At 37.3% G+C, this 19,864-nt stretch overlaps 1 protein-coding gene across 1 annotated transcript in view; it reads right to left on the reverse strand.

Annotated features, from left to right (window-relative positions):
- Positions 1 to 19,864, reverse strand: part of LOC104322993 (dynein axonemal heavy chain 5) — a 162,827-nt gene that overhangs the window by 71,200 nt on the left and 71,763 nt on the right. The window contains exons 44-54 of the mRNA XM_069778781.1: positions 19,046 to 19,357; positions 13,833 to 13,922; positions 13,498 to 13,734; positions 12,824 to 12,991; positions 8,592 to 8,798; positions 7,287 to 7,616; positions 5,724 to 5,930; positions 5,394 to 5,636; positions 4,403 to 4,557; positions 1,550 to 2,214; positions 32 to 312 (exon numbers count right to left, since the gene is read on the reverse strand). Coding sequence (XP_069634882.1) covers positions 32 to 312; positions 1,550 to 2,214; positions 4,403 to 4,557; positions 5,394 to 5,636; positions 5,724 to 5,930; positions 7,287 to 7,616; positions 8,592 to 8,798; positions 12,824 to 12,991; positions 13,498 to 13,734; positions 13,833 to 13,922; positions 19,046 to 19,357 — 2,895 coding nt within the window. The remainder of the gene's footprint in view (positions 1 to 31; positions 313 to 1,549; positions 2,215 to 4,402; positions 4,558 to 5,393; positions 5,637 to 5,723; positions 5,931 to 7,286; positions 7,617 to 8,591; positions 8,799 to 12,823; positions 12,992 to 13,497; positions 13,735 to 13,832; positions 13,923 to 19,045; positions 19,358 to 19,864) is intronic.

Consider the following 19,864-nt stretch of genomic DNA (forward strand, 5'->3'; position numbering starts at 1 on the left):
CATGCATGTTCAGAATATCTTTGATTCTGACCTGCAGGGCTGCCTCAGCTTCTTCCAATGCGGGTCGTGCAGCTTCAAGCTTCTCTTCTGCTGCTGCTTTATCAATGGCAATGTCATCCACAATGGCCTGAGCCTTGTCTTTTACCTTTTGCACCTGCATTTTCACCTTTTCGGCAGCTTGGGCTTTCATAGTTACTTCCAATAAAACTTCATCAGCTTTTTTTGAAGCTACAGCCAAATCTTTCTCCTTCATCACCAACTCTTTGGAAAGCTGATTTACTGAAACCTCAGCTTCCATCAGTTTTGCAAGACCTGTGTTGAACAAATTCCATTTTAGCAACAGGAAGACCTATCAAGAGAGAAACCTCAGTGAAGCAATCTGAATACTTAAAATAAGTCACTTGATTCATATTTAGGAAGCCCAGTGAGTGATCCCATTTGTTGAACACCAAAATTAAGCAGGGGTAATATCCATTTGCTATTTAATTTTTCTTTTCTTTTTTTTTTTTAAATGGGTAAGAGTCTTCAGAATCTGTCACTTGATCACTTGTTTATATTCTTATATATGAGAGGTACACTATATATTAAACATACATATTGAAAAGCATTAGTATTGTGAATGGCACTCTTAAGAATTATGTGTGAAATTTCAGAAATTCATGAGACCATAAGAAGTACTAGTCTGTACTCTCTGTACAAAACAAAGAGGAGGAACCTGGCATCCTAAGCAATGCAAGTGAAGACACAAGGAGACTAGGCTGAGCTTCTAAATTCAACATTACATGAAGGTCCAGATGAGATGGGGGAAAAGAAACTAAAGATTCTTGAGCGATACAGTGCTCCAACATTTTTGTCAAACAAGAAAATCACCAAGAAAAGCTGTAAGCATAAAAATCCTTATATATAAATGCATGCATCTAAATGTAAATGCATCATGTAAATCTTTCTAACCCTCATAAAAAGCACATGTGTTCCTTCCAGGCATCCAGCCACCCTCTACCTATGGAGATATGTGTACATAGCTCAGTTCTGCACTTGGCAACAGTGGGAGAAGAAACAGTTTAAGTTCACATTCACCTCCAAACACCATTAAGGTTTGGAAACTGTTTAACTGTTTACTGTGTATGACCTTGTGCAGTGCAGTATTTTGGAAATTTTACATTTGGCATATAACTTTCTTTAAAAGATTCTTCAGAGGGACTGAATCTGAACATTTACTTACCTTCCCTCAGATTTACTTCCAGCATGTTTAAATGTGAAAACTAGGATCTCAGTAGTTCCTTGGCATGCATACATGTCAAAGCAGGAGTTTCAGGTATTTTAACTGCTAACTAATAATATTTTCAAAACTCATCTGCAATCTACAACATTCATGAAGTTCATTGAAACAAAACCTCTGCATATTTTGTAATCACACACAACAGACATATGAAAATCTGCTTCCAAATGAAAGTGAGCTCACAATTTAAATCCATACTTTTACATTCTTTTACTCAGATTCTTCTCACCTTTTTAAAAACAAACAAAAATCAAATGGATTTTACAGTACCTGTTCTCATGCGTTCAGACAAACTTCCTACATTGGCAAACTTCTCTTTGTAAATAGCTTTGTAGCCTCCAATGAAGGACAGGTAAGATTTTGGAGTCACAAATGTTCGTCGCCTATATCGTTCAAAGTATTCAACACATTTTTCGGCTACAATATCTTGAAATGTTCCCATGGTGTTAACAACACTCTGTTTCACTTCATCTGTGCACTCAATATGGTAGGAAACTAAAAAATGCTGTGCAACTGCTACAAGAGCATCTTTAGGCCAGCACTGGAACCAGTCCATAGTACAGCCTGAAATCAGACCTGGAAATTTGAGTGCACGAGTTCTGAATTTTTCCCCAACAGGAGAAAAACAAAGAACCACATGCAGGTTATTACGAACTCGAGTAAGAAAGTAATTATAAAGATTTTCACCAGTGGGATTACGCCTTGGGTACTCCTTCTTCATTGACGGTATTAGGTCTTGTGTGATTTCACCTATTTCATCTCGTGCAAAAAGATTTGAGACTTCACCTGAAGCCAAAACATTGTTCATGTACTCAAGAAAAGATTCATCTCTGATTTCATTGTCTGTGAATATAAAGACAATGCCCTTTCCTTTTTGCCCAGCAGTGCGGTACAAGAATTTGAGATCATCCAAAAGGTTGTTGGTGGCGTATGTTCTGGGATAGAAAAGGATTAAAGAAAGAGAGAATAAAATTACAGTCCATTTTAGGAAATATCTATCATATGGCTCAGCTTCCCTAAGGCAAGAAAAAAATCTACATAAGAAATTAATGCCATATCTCCTGGTTTCATTATTTTAGGGTTTTTTTCTTAAACGATGTCTCAAAGTGAATGATCAGTACCATAAATCATGGGAAAGGAGGTGAAATCAACAGAATAACATGCTGGAAAAAAAGATGGTAAGAGCAATACTATGTCTACAGTAATTATGATGCTGCTTTGCATCTCTACAGTTTGCAGATTTAAATTCTTTATTAGAAAGGTTAATACAGGTTAAGACAGTTGGATTAAGTTGTCAAGTAGGTTCTGATACCTGTAACCACTACGTAAATACAGCTGGGTTATCTTTCAAAGATACTGAGAGCAGGTTAAAGGAAATCATTAAGAGACAAGAAAAAACAAAACTGAGGGTTTTATTGTGTTATTTGGTTTAACTGAAAACAAGCCCCAGAAATGATGCTTGAACATTATCACTTGGGCTGATCAGCTCTGCTGCAAATGGAGACCATGACTGGTTCTTTCCTTAAGCCTCTTACAGCTGGTGCACACAAGTAAGATTCAGATGAAGTCCACACAAATTCAACTACAGATTTCAGATTATGGAATACAAAATTAAGTAAAGTAAGGTTAATCAAATGGCAGATTTTGTCCATTATGTTCTTAGCCAATTAAAGCTGAAATTAGGAACCTCTTTTCTTTGAAACCAGTTTCTTATTTTCAAAAGTCTCTTCAAAGTTGTGCAATAGACACATGACCCATTCTTCAGTATTTGAAAACAATACTCTATTTTTATATTAAATATGCCATACAGAAAGTCTCCCAGTGCTCTTCCAGCTCCCTCTTACTACTGCGCTATAAATACCCCTAATGCAAACACTGCAGAACTTGTAAAACAATCTAACTCTTCAGTTTGCATGTGTCAGCTGCAGTTATTACAGTGATTTGTGGTATTCTGATAAGAACATAAGAATTTCTCTACTGAGTCAGAATAGCAGTCCATCTAGCTCTACACTCTTAACACCAGCAATGGGAAATGCTACTTAGAGAGAAAACATGAGCCAGCATCCACTCTTCACTGCTCATTTCTTTATTCCTCCTTCCATATTCATAGGCATTGTATTAGGAATATTAGAAGGTATGGCCATCTCGTCCTCTTGGTAACCGTTTACGAAGCTGCTGATATTGTCTTCCTCCACAGCCTCCTGTGGCATGTTACAAAAGATGACTATCTATCTGCTTTGTAAATACACACTTTCAGCTACATGCTTTTAGCCCATCACCAGTTAGCTTCAGCATATGAACCTTTCCTAAGTGACTGAAATATTTATTTATTTGCCTTATTAATGCATTTTGAATCTTGCAAGTCTAGGGACTCTATTCTGTGACTCTACACTTTTTTCCTTCCCTCTTTTTTTTGTTCCTACTGTTCTTTCCTTCTGCTTCTGACACAGGAAGAGGCTGTGATATGTCCTCCTTTCTCTTTCCTTTCATTAGAAACCTCATAACATTGTTCAAAGACCTGATATATTTCTCTAAGGAAGATTTCTCAGTGTGTTGAGTAGTTTGCAGATTGAAATACACACTGCTGGCCCTCAGTGCTTACCTCTGTAAACCCTATGTCAAAAAAGAAACAGGTGAAAGGCAGTAGTTACTCCCAGTCACTTCAAATTTCTACAAATTACTAAATTCCATCACTACAAACTATTAAGTCATTGATAGCAGTCCTAATAATACAGTCTGGGTACATAAGCATTTACAGAAAAAGTTACTATTTCCCCTGGCTGTCAGCATTTGCCCGCTACGCAGAATACACCAGCAGATTATTCCATGTTATCCTTAGTGCAAAATGGTATTTTAGTGGGATTTCACAAGGGTGCATTGCAGACTCAAATGCTGAAGGAAAGACAGATTTCCTGTCAATAGCATAAAGGCAGCAAAACAAAGACCCAGGATCGATCTGTCATCTACACAGTGTGCATTTGCACAGATGCTTTTGATCAAAAACGTAGTTTACAACGAGGGATAAAATGTTTGACAGGTTTGCATTTCTTTAAGTTGACTGTGAGATGTTCATTTCTAAGGCAAATTAAGGAGCAAATGTCTACGTACACTGCATTGTGTTACCTTGTTAAGGTAATCTGAAAGCTCTCATATCCAGCAATATATGACGCTAGTCTGGTCAGACTCTGTTTTCCAGATCCACCCACACCCACCAACAATGCATTTCCTTGTGGAGTACGAATAATCCGTGATATTTTAATCAAATGGATGATTGCATCCTGTGTATTGAGAGAAAAAGGGATTAAAAGATGTCAAAATAATATAATGTATATTCAACTAGAAGCACATCACCAAGCAACTGCCTCTCAACAGCTAGAGGACTTCTCTGGAGCCTATGCCAAAGACTCAGTCCTGTACTCATCAAAATCAACAAGATGTTTCCTCCTAACTTCAGTGGGCAGCAGGGCTAGCCAAAGAGAAATGTCCTTGTATCATGCTCACATGAAGCAATGTCATAAGCAGTGTTTGTACTCAGCAGAGCTGAGGGCATGCCCCTTAGGGGACAGAAGGAAAACTAGAAAGGATGTGTATTAACACCCTCCCCAACCTTTTAGCTGAGCTATTTGCAGGCTCTCTAAATAGGCTGCCAAAAGCAAAATACAAGTACACTATAGATACTTCTTACTCAATTGCTGTATTTATCTTAGAGCAAGAATTAATCTGAAATGCCCTAAAAATCTACCAAACCACCCAGTCTAAAGCTGAAGAAAGCATCATGCATCAGGAGACCTTTGAGAAGGAGGTAACTTTCAGAGCTGCAAGATGACATTCACAATGTGCACTGTAGAAACCAATGAGCTGTGCTTTGTATTATGCAAGGCAGGAGAAAGAAAAGATGGGGAACTGCAAAGAGGTGGAATAATTTGTGGGAGCAAAGGCAGCCAGGAGACAGCAGCATGGCTTTATAGAGTTTATTTGTAAGGCTTGTTGGATACAGGACTAGCCATTCTGAACTATCTCCAAAATAATTTGATAGAAACATACAAGATCCATGTATCAGTAAGTGCAAAAGACGAGGTACTTTCTGTATTAATATAATTACAGGCACTAATACCTTGAAAAATACTAAATCCATCTTTGATCCTCTGATGGTTTCATTGTACTGTTGCATGAACATCCGTAATCGTTCAGCCAAATAATCCAAAGATGGGATAGGCTCGTAAATTTTAGGAGCCTTCAACTCTGCATCATCAGGTTCATCTCCAGTAGCTTCTGGGACATCATGCAAGAAATCCACAAAGTATAATTCTGTGGATTTATCTTCAAATAGATTTTGACCATGGTCTGCACAAGCAGTCTACAACAATACATTAAGGATGGCTTTAGTAATGAAACATTTCAGTGGCCTCTTTCTGTGGCAAATACTGGAACATTATTTGCCTACCTTTTTCATCATATCTTCAAACCAGTCTTTATCACTTTGGCTGATGAACCTGTCTGCAATAACACGTCTGCATTCATGCTGGAACAAGGCTACCAAAACACTGATGCTCTGGCAGACTTCAGAAGTAACCGTAAGTATTCCTTGCCAAATACGACTGAGGTCTCGTAAATTAAAGATGTAATGAAATTTAGATGGAGTTGGTAACATCTACAAAATAATTTCATAAGTTATATTCAAATAACTACTAAATAAAAACATTTTCTATCTAGTATCAAATGAATACGGAAATTTTCACAAACTTCAAAATCAATATTGTATTAAAGCAGAAATAGATGCTTGGCATTTAAGAGGCAACGATAAAAATGAAGACATGCCAGTAGCAATGACCAGCTCTTTAACTTCACATAGATTTCATTCGAGTTTCTTTGAATCTTTCAAGTCCCAGGAACATGCACTGAAAGGTAGCCAAGACAGGTTAGTTAATGATGGCACTGAAGGTCACAGTAAAAATGTCAGCGTTGCTTAACCTGTGGTGTTGCTCCCGCCCTCTCTTCCAGATCATTTCTGTCACTCTCTTTTGTCCTTTCCAAGAACATGTGAGGAAAAGTTCATGAGGAAAAGGAAAAGTTCATGCGGAAAAGCAAAGAAAAGAGAGCAGAAAAAATGAGAAAAGAGTATTTGAAAAAATGAATGACTTAGCAAAAGCTACGTTTTCTTTATAGGCAGTTAATTAGCAGTAATAAGCACCATTTCTGTTGAATAAACTGGTCAATACTTGACTGGTAAATAGTTTCACTAGATCTCTCTCTATTTCTCTGTGTAAGCCAAGTTTATGTCTACAGTTGAGTTGTTTGGGAAATTCTGACCAACCTTTTCTGGACTAGAAAATATAATTTACCAAATTGCTGCCTATCCTTATCTTTCCACCACTCTCCTCCACTTTTTTCATTAGAAGATCAAATTTAGCAAACATTTCTATGCTGTAATTTTAACTTTTCAAATTTCATTCTACACATACACTTTATTTTCTATTTCAAAGCAACATTTGCTTAGGAATTGCAGTTAAACGTTTTTACGATCTGTTTGAAATGGAAGACGTAAATATTTAGAATTTACTAAATATCAGATTTCATTTGTTTTGAACTGATTCCCTCTCTGTCAAATTTGACTTCTTTCCTTTAATTCAGATCTTTAAAGTTTCTCACAATCCCAAACATCTTCACAGAAGATTCCTATTTAATTCTTAATTTATGATTCCTTATGCCCTTGACATTTTCTCAACCAGCAGACCTCTAAATCTTCCTATCAGTTATGCTTACTGTATTATATAATGTAATTCTTACATTAGCTATAGAAGGCACCGCATATGATTATGTTTTTAGTCAGCTAACCAGGTGCTGATAGCAACAAATTCAGAACAGCAGCATCAGCCAGCAATTATACATACAGGTCACAGCTTCACGATATCAAGTATGAACACACATGACAGTACAAAAGACCTGGGTCTTGTTGCTTTGTCATGGTACAGATGTTCCAAAGGCTTCTTAACAGACATAATTTTACCTTCGCTTTTGTTGTTTGCCAAACCTTTCGAGTTGTAGATACTAATGCTGAAGCCAGTTTACATATTTCTGCAGGGAAACGTCGCTGTTCACAGAAATAGCCTTCAGCTATTGTTTGAAATATTTTGTCAATGGAGGAACTGGAAGGCAGTGTGCAGTTGTAGATGGCAAACTGGCGTTTCAGGCGCTGTGGGATGTCATTCCGACCTCCCCCAGGGTGAATCATAGCAGCTACAAACTGGATGTCAACCACATTCGTGAATTCTCCTGGCTTCTCCAAATTGTAGAAACCTTTCTGTTCCATCAGCTGTCTTACAATCTCATTGGTGATCTAGTTATCAGAGACAAAAAAAAAAAAAAAAGAAATGAAGCAGGTAAGTGTTTCAGGGTTCTCAACTTAAAAAAAAGAAAGAGGAAATCTCCAGTATAATAAATTAATAGACAGAAGAAAAGACATCTCTTATCTTTCTTAATTTCAAATATTCTGCTGGACACTTCTGCAATTTATTAAGCCATGCAACACAGTACCAAGTGCTCTGATGCTGTGTGTAAGCTGCATGTGCTAGGCAGTTGTGGACATGAGGTCAGACATTCAACTGGTTTTCCACAATATCAATCTAAGAAAATTCAGCACTTTAAAGTTTCAAGCCAGACTATTTGTTCAGATTGACACAGGCACTTAGATAGTGACAAAGAATGGTTAATTCAGCACAAAGTATAGTCATACATTCACTTATATAGAGGCAGTGTGAGAAGAGGATTACAGAGCTATACTGGGAGCGGGAAAGTTACTTTTTCTCAGCAGTAATTTTTTTCAATTTAAATTAGATTTTCAGAGTATAGGTCCATAAGTATTCATTCATCAATACCTCAAGACATCTCACTAGTCTTGGATGTCAAGTGTGGTGTTAGATTTCACCTAATAATAACTGTACTTTAAAGTCCAGAGCGGATGGAAGAAGGAAGGAGTCTCTGATTGCTTCTTGGATTTGCATGCTTCCTTTCCCAGACTGATTCTTATTACAGCTAGTTTGGAAATCCTGGAAGCTCTGTATGTAACCAAAACAAAAGCTACAATGATTGCACCAAGTGGCTTGATGCTGACCCTAATCTTCTGGGACTGACAGCTTATTACTCATGGCAAAAACTGGCTTGGGGAAATTGCTTTTAGTAGACGTACTTGGTCTAGTCCATATTATGATACCTTTTTCCTAAACTTCCCTATTTTTGCAACCCACAGATCAGCATTTCCATCAGCAGCAATGGTAAGACCACCAATTCCCAAATATTAACCTTCTCCTTTTACCTGATCACCCCATTCATTAATGACAGGCATGTTGATGTCATCAATAAAGACAGTCATTTTCTTCCCTGCCGGAGGACCATATGTGGTGCCCATTCTTTTATCTATGTAACTTTCTATGCTCCTTTGGAACATATTTGGCAGAGTTGCAGAAGAAAAGTTTAGGCATTTGGTCAAGTGAACATCAGGATCATACTTGCTTGTGTAATCCTGCAAGATAAACCAATTTTGAGTAAAGTGCATCAGTAACTCCAGATGAATTCAGCCAAAGGGAGAGGCAGATGCTCAGCAGCCCTGCAAAAATCAGACAGCTACAAAATCTCAGTCCTGCTATTAACTTCAAAATGTCAAACAGCAGTTTATTTAAGATAAGTATACCATCTCCGACCTGAAATTCAAACTAACTCACAATTAATGTTTTGCATAAAGTTTCTAAGTATTAAAATTTATAAGCTTTTAACAGACTTCACTAAGTGTTAAAACAAGTAGACATGTGACAACTCAAGATGCAAATAAACTTTGCATTATCAATTGTCAGGGTTTTTCTGAATTCAAGCTGTTAGGGACGATCTATTACAGCAGTCTGCAGGGAACAAGTAGAAAACCAAATCCTTTTTTGTGTTTATACTACAGCACCATATCTTACAAGAAAAGCAGTGTAAAGGAATGGTAGAGTAAAATTAAACCCAGCTACATTGCATTTACTGATAGTTATCCTCTCTCGGTGAAGAAAGGAATCCTTGGGTTTTATGAATGCAAACAATTCCCACAGCTGCTGAGGATGCCCTAAAGCAATGAAGTTCCACTTTTCTTATTTTGTGAGGTTTCATAATAGAACCGGAAAGAAAAAGATGTAACCCTGGAGTCACACCAAGGCATATATATATATATATATATATAACGCATGGGAAATATTTTGTTTAGCAAGAGTCCTGGGATATAATAATAGTATTAAAAATTCCAGATTTCCAACACTATTTCTTTTTAAAGATTCAATTCTTCTGCAATGGTGACAAAGTTGAATATCATTTAAATTCTTATCTTTATAACAGGGTTGACTAGAAATGTTCCCATTTCGGTACCTCAGAAAAATAAACCTATATCATTGCTGATTAAGTGCTCTAAGAACAACTCCAGTGAGGCATACACTCTGTGTGACAACAGAAAGGAAGATACGGTTAAGCCCCCTCAAAATATTTTGATGAATATTGTTAAACTGTTAATTTTTTTGGTACAATGTTGATACGATTATCTCAGTTTGAGAAAAGGTGCCCTTCAGAAAGAGGTTTTTCTCAGACATCACACACATAACAGTCTACATGTGCAATGTACGTGCAACAGTCCTGTGTTTGGTGAGTACTCTTGACAGCTGATGGGTTGGTGCAGGTCGCTGCTCGGACCTCTCCTTGGGGCTCCAACAGTTTGTACAAAACTAATGTCCTGGGTGTAGGTGCGCAGGCGCTGGCAGCAGGGGCTGTGGGGCAGCCCCTCGTGAGAAGAGGACGGGGCTCCCCTGTGCCGGACACACGGACCCACCAGAGCCACTCAGCCTGTGTAAGAAAGGACAAAATGCTGCCTGGCAGTTGAGAGGAAGAAGTGAGAAAAAAAGGAGAGAAACAGCCCTGCAGACACCAGGGTGAGAGTAGAAAGAAGGCCAGGAGGTGCTCTCCTCCCCAGGAGGGAGAGACTCCCCTGCAGCCCGTGGGGAAGACCATGGTGAGGCAGGCTGTCCCCCTGCAGCCCATGGAGGTCCATGGTGGAGCAGATCTCCACCTGCAGCCCGGGGAGGTCCCCACGCCGAAGGAGGTGGATGTGCTCTGAAGGAAGTTGTAGTACGTGGAGAGCCCACGTCAGAGCAGGCTCCTGGCAGGAGCTGAGGCCTGTGTAGAGGAGCCCACACTGGAGCAGGTTTGCTGGCAGGACTTGTGACCCCGCAGGGGACCCACGCTGGAGCAGTCTGTGCCTGAAGGACTGCAGCCTGTGGAAAGGACCCATGCTGGAGCAGTTCGTGAAGAACTGTATCCCATGGAAGGGACGCCATGTGGGAGTAGGCAGCAGCGTGAGGAGGAAGGAGCAGCAGAGAGGAGCTGTTATGGACCGACCGCAGCCCCCATTCCCCATCCCCTGCACTGCTCAGGGAGGAGGAGGTAGAGGACTTGGGGATGAAGGAGTGAAGGTGAGCCTGGGATGAAGGGAGGGTGTTTTTAGTACTGCCTTTGTTTTTCACCATCCTATTCTATTTTTAATTAGCAATAAATTAAATTAATTTTCCCCAAGTCAAGTCTGCTTTGCCCGTGATGGCAACTGGTGGGTGATCATCCTGTCCTTACCTCAACCCCTGTCCTGTTGAGGACGGGGAGGGAACCAGCGGCTGGGTGGGAGTCTTGCCACTGGCCAAGGTCAACCCACCACAACTATGAATATACAACCATTCAGAAAACACACTTGTGTTTTATTCATTATGGCATTTCAGAATCTTTACATGGTAACAGTTATATTCCACAGTACACTATCTTTGAAAAAGAAGAGTTTATTTAATGGGATTATTTTTGTTAGTTAAACTGTCAGAGAATATTCAACTCTACCATACCAGTTTCATGTTAAATTCTGGATTTTTTGCAATTCATGAATAAATAGTACAGAGAGTAAAGGTCTTAAATAACACTGCATTATAAGTTCTTTATTTTGATATATACTGATGCCTTACTCAATGCTAAAGATTACTTCAGATTAATTCAGATTACTACCTGAAGTGTTCTACAATAAAACTTTTTTACTTTTTCACAAAACCAGCTGCTTATATCTGGAAATTTCTTTTCCATGAGACGTACTAAAGCAAAATTCTACAGAAGGTGAAAGCAGAAGGCAAACGGTTACGAAGGCAGTTAATTTTCACTCCTAACCTTCAATGAGATCAAATATCTACTGGCATTATGCTCGCTTGTGTAAGGAATGTACGCTGCTCTATAGAATAGATACAGGGTAAGCAACTCCCAAGAATCAGCTCCAACTATTTTTAGGGAGAGGAATGGCAACTGAAGGCTGGAGGTTGCCAGTATCTGGCCAAAATCCAGTATGCAGACTATCAAGACCACCACCCAGACCCCGCCTCTTCACTCTGCTAAAATAGTTCTCCAGCTGATGCCAGGAACAGAGGTTGACATTACACCGGCATGCGTGTTGGCATCAACAGCTAAGCTCAAAAAGTAGTATTAATGGCTGCTGGCATTGGTACAACTCGCTTTATGTCAGGGCTCAGAAAGCACATGGCCAGGGGACACAAAATGGTTCCAGATTTTAAGAAAGCCAAAGGTCAATTTAGGCCAGTGTTTTTCAGTTATTTTCAATTTCAAGACCACTGCAGAGCCTCCAACGGGGGTACAGATGCCTGTATGGCAAATTTAGCTATCCCAACAGTAGATCAGTTTTATTTAGCTACCTCTCATTGATCAAAGGGTCTACAGACTCCCCTGGAAATCATGGAAACCATGCTGATAACCATTACACTTCCATTTTTTCAAATAAGGGATGCCAGGTTTGGTATGACAGCTGGGATTGTTCAGCTTTTTGATTATTGGCTCTTCTGTAGTAAGTTATTAATTTTTTTAAGTGTCATATGATTAACCTGCACCATTTTATAATAGAGAAATTATGTATTTGTTAATTTAATAGCAATCCTGTTATTATTTTCTTCTACAGAAAGAACAATATGTCATTTTCAGTGAGAGAATTAAAAGAGCAGATAATAAACACTAAATTTACCCTCTGAAAAATCACCCTGAGTACCCTGAGTAAAGAAGAAAGTTCTTTATTTCTTTTTAGTTTGGCTTGTGAAGAAAGTCTGTGCAACAAGGGTGTACAAAAGATCAGTTCACACATGGCACCACCAACAAAGCACAGGAAAATAAAAAATCTTCCAAGGATCAATATTTTCTTAGCAAAATCTGCAGTTTGACTTCTCAAAAGAAAAGAAAGCATATGAAAGAGCATTTATCACAGGACCTTGTGGCCATGGCTAGCAAAGTTTAAAAGAACCCTTTATACTAAAGTATAGATACTTACGGTTTTTTGCTTGTAGCCCATGTGAGTACTGGCAAAATGCCTCAGTAAGAATGCTAATATGTAATATGAAGAAAAATCAAATTACTCTTACACTTCAATTTAACATTTGTGCCAATGTCAATTACTGCAATGTTACCATACAAAGCTATTACATGTTTTTCCATTCCACCTACCTTAATCATAACTGTTTTTGCTGTTCCCTGTTCCCCAATTAGCAGAACAGCTTTTCCTTGCTTCATGATAGTGTGCATTAGAAAGTCTGTTCGGACACTGTCTACATTTGGAACTAGAATGGAAGTATATTCTGGTACTGAATCTTTACAGTAAATATATTCAGGGACCTGCATAAGAAAGACATGCAAAAAGTTTGAGACTTTCTACCTGCCCACACAATCACTTTGCATCAGAACACAAAACCAAATATACTTTATAAAATGTGCATTAGCAAAACTTTTCTTCCTGAAAGCCAAGCATCCATTTATCAGCACCTTGCCAAGCTTTTCTAAAAGGGTGTTAGACTAATGCGATATTTTCACTCCACTATTCTCCATTACATGAAAAAAGCTTTTCCTTGCTGGGAGTTCTTAAATAGTAGGGTGACAGACAGTAGACAAAGCTAAGATCACTTCTGTTTCAGTTCCAAAGCTATTTCAAATGCATGTTCCTATTCTCCGCCAAAGATATTTATGGAGAAAAGAAAAAAATCTTTCAAAAAAGAAAGTCTTGAGCATTTGGTAGGGTTAATCTTCCTAACAAAAATATGCAGAGTTTTAAATAATAAAATAATGTGCCAATTGCCAAAAACATATACTCATTAAGAAAGCTTAGCATGTTGCAGCATACGAACCTTCTTTGACCAGTGCTCCCACTGGCCACAGGCATTGATAACAAATTCAAACATGGTTTCTTCTCCATTCACAGCTGGAAGTTCTTTCACTGCAGAGTGCTTCCGTAGGAACAGCTCCATTTTCAGCCTGTCATCTGGTTCCAAAAGAGCTCCGGCTGACCACATTACAGCAAAAACAAACAAGCGAGCAATATGTTCCTCGCTGAGCTGCTTCTCATCTCGGTCAGACAATAAACCCTGGAAAGCAGATGCAATATGTAACTACTGCCCTCCTAGAACAATGTCCCAGCACAAATAACAGAATGAGAGAGGGAAAAAATGAATGTCATATCTACCTGTAGGAGGTCAATAGCTTGTTTGATGTACATACATTCTAAAATTGGCATTTTTGGTGTCACAGCAGAGAAAACAAAATCTATCACATCCTGGAAAGGAAAAACGTCATTTAAAGAATCTGTTTACCAGTCTCAATGGTATGATTTATTCTTTGATGAGACCAATTTCTTAATTTCAAAGATATTCTAAACTTTATTGCAAACAATATTTTCCCCCATTTCTGGGATTATAAATATTCAGACTTAGACCATGAAATTTTGCTAACAATAACATAATAGAAGAATAACTTTGATGTACCACAGTCAGCAGAATTTTTCATATGAACTCCATACAGCAATTTCCTGAAGAGTAATTTGAAGACTGCTTTTCAGTTATGTCAGGAATCTGCCATTTGTGCTCTCTACTGGAGATTTTAATCTACCATTGCCATTTTTCTAGTAGAAAGATAAAAGCACTAGAATTGCTGTAATGATATGTATATAATGCACAACCTCACCACTATAAATTTCTATCTGGCTGATCTGTTCTGACTGCACTATAAGGTACCTGTCCCTCTTGAAACCAATACTCTTGGTTTTCTGTAGAACCCTGGCAGGATCCAAAGGGAACTTTGCAATTGATTTTAATGGAACCTGGACTTTCCTCAGGTTACTCCGTAGTGATGGCTACCATGCCTGCCTTTGCCAAGTGTTCTGCAACATCTTTAGCAAAGTTTCAAATTGATGTAAAGTCCTCTCTGAGATTTGCAGTGCAGTATTATTTTACAATACTAATTACCATCCATAGTACAGACTGATGTAAATGATAACCTAGTCTCACCTTCATTTAACAATTTTTAATACAATTCCCTCCCTATGGGTTCCATTTGTCTTCGTAATTTTTGGAAATCGACACTGCCTACTCATTCTGGGAAGTAAAAGTACAACAGGGACACTATGGAAGATAGTAATTTTGGAGGATTTCCATTTATGGCTCCTATGTCCTGTCAGTGAGAAAGCTAAGACAATGAAGACATTCAACCACCCAAAGATGTAAACAAACACCTAGATATTTTTGAAAAATCAGTGAGCTGCTTACCCACATACCAGCTTTGTTTCACCTTTCAGTTTACTTTTTTTGCCACTAAAGTTCTCTAAGTACCCTGTGCTGAGCATTTATTGGCACAGAGACTGAATCAAGATTTTTACCCATCCTCCTGAGTTCCATCTCACTAGAATAGCGGGTAACACACACGACAAAGATATATATATTATGAGAAAAAGCTCACTTAAGCATCTTAATCTAGAATAGGGCTCATGGCTAAGTGGTCTGAGAAAGAAGACAGTCTGAATGTGGGCATACATAGGAGGAGGGAGGCTTAGAAAACATTCCTTTTTTTGTTATTTCTTTTTGACTAGCAAAAGTGCTTCCACCTCTGTGTGTTGCTTTTTGTACCTTTCCCTCTAAAATGCCTGGTTTGCCCCCAGCAGCACGTAGGGTGCTCAAATGACTAACTAACTGAGGGGGTGGTGGGTACCACAAGGAATGGGTAGAAAGAAGGCACTGCAAGCAGTGTGGGATATTCAAGTCTAAAGACCTTTAAAATCTGGACATAAATCTCTCTGAGATTCAGTTTCTTCATCTGTAAAATAGACTAGATGTCTCACAGGGCACTGCAAATTGTTTAATAATCGATTTGACACACTCAGAATAAATATATTTCATGAGTCAAAGTAGTCTGTACTTTCAAGAGGCCAATTTTCACCAGAACGAGTTTTAAGGTACTTATGATTCCAGGGAGGTTTGTGTAATTCTTGTTCTTTGATTTTATGGAAAAAAAAAATCAGGTCCATATACACTAATATTTTATCACTACTATTTTTAAAACAATACATGGCTTAAAGAAGGATGCAAGATCAAGAGAGCAATTAGCATGAATTAACTACTTATTAGGATATTTTGTTTGGACAGGCGGTCTGGAAAAATGAGTTGGGCCATGACAAATACACATAAATTGTGAAGAATTTGGATCAGGAATTTGTCATCCCTTACAAGGAGACTGCAAAATGAAGTCAGATGGTAAAAACTCATATGAGAAAAGACCCTTTTGCACAGTATACAGTCACTATGGAACTCACTGGACTGTAGAATGCTCTTTAAGACAAGAAGTTGGGAACATACTCAAAGGGTTTAGACAAGCACAAGAACAATTAAATAATGCAAAGTTATTAATATTTGTGATATTGATTTGCACATCAGCATTTAAATATTAAAGCTAAGAAACACTTTGGATTATATATTCAACCCTGTGCTCCAAAGGCAATAGCAGCCTTTACCCAAATAAGATTAGGGTGAGATTTAATGTGGAGGGAGGAATAAGTCACATCTCACTACTCTGCTGTTTTTAGGACTTCCCTGAAGTCTCCAGAATAGGTCAACAACAGATCCAGGACATCAGATTTTATTAAAAAAAAAAAAAAAGGAAAAAAAAAAAGAAAGGGAGTATGATTTAAAATTACTAGGGGTTTTTTTCATTTAAATAATACATAGACATGCTGAAACTTATGTTACTCACATAACATCCATCACTAGTTTGAGCTTCACACATTGCAGACAAACTAAATAGTGCCACTCAGGCAATTATTTTAATGATTTCAGTTCTTTGACATTGTCTCAGATAATTACTTCCATCAGCTAAGCAATTCTGATGCTTACAGGTAGCATCATCATTCACAGACAAGAAATTGGCAGTATAGCTTCTAAATTTAAGAGAGTAGGGAATTTATATGGGGATGGGAGTTTACTTGAAATTACTCCTAAGCAGGAAATGTTGCTGAGAAGAAAGAACTGGGAAAGTGAGGGTGAAAGTCCAACCCCTTAATCACTGTTTTAAAAAAAATCCTGTGGAAATAGAAATGACTCAAAGATAATCTTAATTCAAAATAAGGTTGGCTTTGGGGGGTTGTTTGGGGTTTTTTTGTTGGTTTGGGGTTTTTTTTAATTTATCCTTGTCTTTTGGACTACCTCCTGTCTTTTATATAAAAACTAATGACTTACAGTGGAATTCATAATATACATGAAAAGAATAAATACATTCTTTCCACTGATTCACAACTATTATTCTCTGGTGCTTCCTCCTACATTACTGCTACTTGCCGTACCTTCATTAATAATGATTTTATCCAATATGTAGACTTTCAGTGACATATACTATTTTTATTAACATAAATAATGAATGTTTCTTGTAAGCAAATTGGAATTACTAAAGCAGTCGTCTTACATCTATTTTGGTTGAATTTAGATTGATTTCAAAAGGTCTCTATAGGTATACTTAAAGACTGATTCTCCTTAGTTACTGTATTTTGATCTATAACCTAATATTAATTTTCTTCTAAATATCAGGTATTTGTAAGCTGCTTATATCTATGCTTTTCTTAATACTAGCATTAAATTCACCAAGGTCTGTATTTGGGGTTTGACTGCCACTGTTGGTGCATCTTATTTCATAAATTTTCTTTTAGAATTTATCCTTTTTTTTTTTAGAGGGGGGAATAATAACTGTAAAAAGAGCCATCTGAATACAAAAGTAGTGTTACCCTCATCTGTAAAATCACTGTTATTGCTTCTATTATTTGAGAAGCAAAGATAGCTCATTAGAAGTGAAAGAAAACTGACAGCATGACAGCTTTCATTTACATTTCGATAGTTCCAAATGCAGCCTTCAGCACAGAACTAACTTCATATTTCACTGCATTTTCATCTTTCACTCTAATAAAATACATATTTTTCTGGACTTTATTGCTATTGCTTCAGGCTTGGGTATTTTAAATGTTGTTATTATGTTTTCAGAGCAAGCTGTAGCATAAAATATAAATAGAATTGTGGCAAAGAAGTAGTAAATTGACCCACATATACATTACTTTGGAAGCATATTTTAAAATTCATTATCAGAATTGTTTCTCTTGCCACTGCAGTAAATACTATGTCATATCATTATGTTTTGGAGGTAGAACAAAATGAATAGCTTGTTAAACATTGGTTTTAAAGTAAACGGGTGCTGAATGAAGCATATCTGTAAGACAACATTTGTTAACATTCAAGGCATTCCAAAACTATATTAATGATTGCTTTTATTATGATTTATAAATAAACTTTCTGAAATGTCACTCAAAGATCATTGAAAACTGTATTTGTAAAGTCCAACAGCGATGAAAAATATTACAGGAGAAACCCCTGTGAAATCCAACACCAGTTACACAAGTAAACTGGCAGAAAAGAGCCAATGGGAAAGCAAGGTATATAAGGAAGTTGCATTTGTTCCACAGATGTTGGGGAAATCAGATTATAACAATGCTGAAAGTTTGCAAAACAGTAACTACTTCTTTAAAAAATTCCAAAGAAAAAATAAGAATTTCATTGTAATTGGAAAGAGTATACTACTGAGAGTGTGCTTTTAGACCCACTACTGAGTACAACCATCCATAATATTAATGAAACCTTTTTAATGATTCAGTATGCTAAGGCCAAATGGAGGGGGAAAACCATTCAGAATTCTCCCTTTGGATCTATTGATTGAACATGATTTAGACAGAGAATGTATTAAAGAGATGCCATCTCAAAAATCTCCTTCGGAACAGAATCATGAATTATAAAATCAGAAGAGACCACTACAGTCACCTATGATAAGCTTCAGAACACCACAAAGCACAGAACTACCCTGAATTAATTTGAACTATAGCATGTCTTTTAAAAATAACTAATGGACCAAATGCATTCCTGTTGGAGCCAAATTTAAGAAAGATTCCATCAGAGTGAATCTAGCTTAATTTTTTTCCGAATTTACTTCTTTACATTTAAAACAAACAAGGAAGTTTACCCACTCATTTTATGTATCCTAACAAGAATTAAAATTGCAGTAACAATTACAGCCAAAGAAAATATCTCTGTTTTGCCAACACGCATTATAAAATAATCAGATTTAACAACTCATTGCCAACTAATCTATGCAGACAAAACAAAGCATCCAAATTATTCATCTGTTATAGTTTCACTCATTCATTAATGTTAGAGATAATTTTCTCTCTCTTTTTTTTTTTTAAATCCTTCATCTTTGTTTTATTACATAAACAAAGAGAAATAAATAATTGAAAAAGCACTTAGGAAAAAATAATGCTTCATTAAATAAAGAATAAGAAATGCAATTTTTTTTTTCTGAAGTGGTTGAATTAAGTACCTGAAATACAGCATTAAAGCAATTCCACAGGACATCAGAGTATGTAATAGGTAGTGTTTGCAGCCAAGCCCTTAATATAGGCTTCCAATCTAACACCGAAGAACTCATGAAGACCATCCCATTACGAGAAACTGTTGCAGGGGAAGCATTGTCAATGTTGTGAGGTTCAAAAACAATTTTGCAACTAGGGGACATTGGAATACGATCTCCATTGGCCAAAGTAAGGGTCTTATTATCATCCAGAACAGAGTTCAGATTTTCAATCCATATTGCATCAACAGGTCCATCCAAAACTATCCAGATATGCTCACCCTAAAAAAAGGAGAGACATGCAATTTTACATACACTGACCAAAAATACAGATTTACTTAATCTCAGAGAACATACTCTTGGATATAAACAACGAGTCATAATTTGGTGCTGATTAGCTCAGCATGAACTACAATTTTTATAATTTGCTCAGTGATTTTAATCCTTCTTTTGTTATCCTGTGTCACACCAAAAATGATATTAAGGAATAGTGACAAAAATTAATTTGCACTGTTCTAAGCATAAAGCTGTCCCTTTCTTCTACACAAGTACATCACCCAGCTCAGCATCCATCAAAGTGGATGAAAACATTTCCCATTAAATACAGTCACAGACACGGGCACACACTCAGTCCTTGTGGGATGTTACCTAAGTATTTCACGTAAGGCTTCCCATTTTCCAAGTGAGAACTGAATGAAACTTCAGAACATTTGAGTGTAATTATGATTCCATGAAACATCATCTGCAGGTTTGATAAGAGAATTGGGAAATGCCTATACTGATTTCTTA

Source organism: Haliaeetus albicilla, chromosome 3 (assembly GCF_947461875.1).
Source record: "Haliaeetus albicilla chromosome 3, bHalAlb1.1, whole genome shotgun sequence".
NCBI lineage: Eukaryota > Metazoa > Chordata > Aves > Accipitriformes > Accipitridae > Haliaeetus > Haliaeetus albicilla.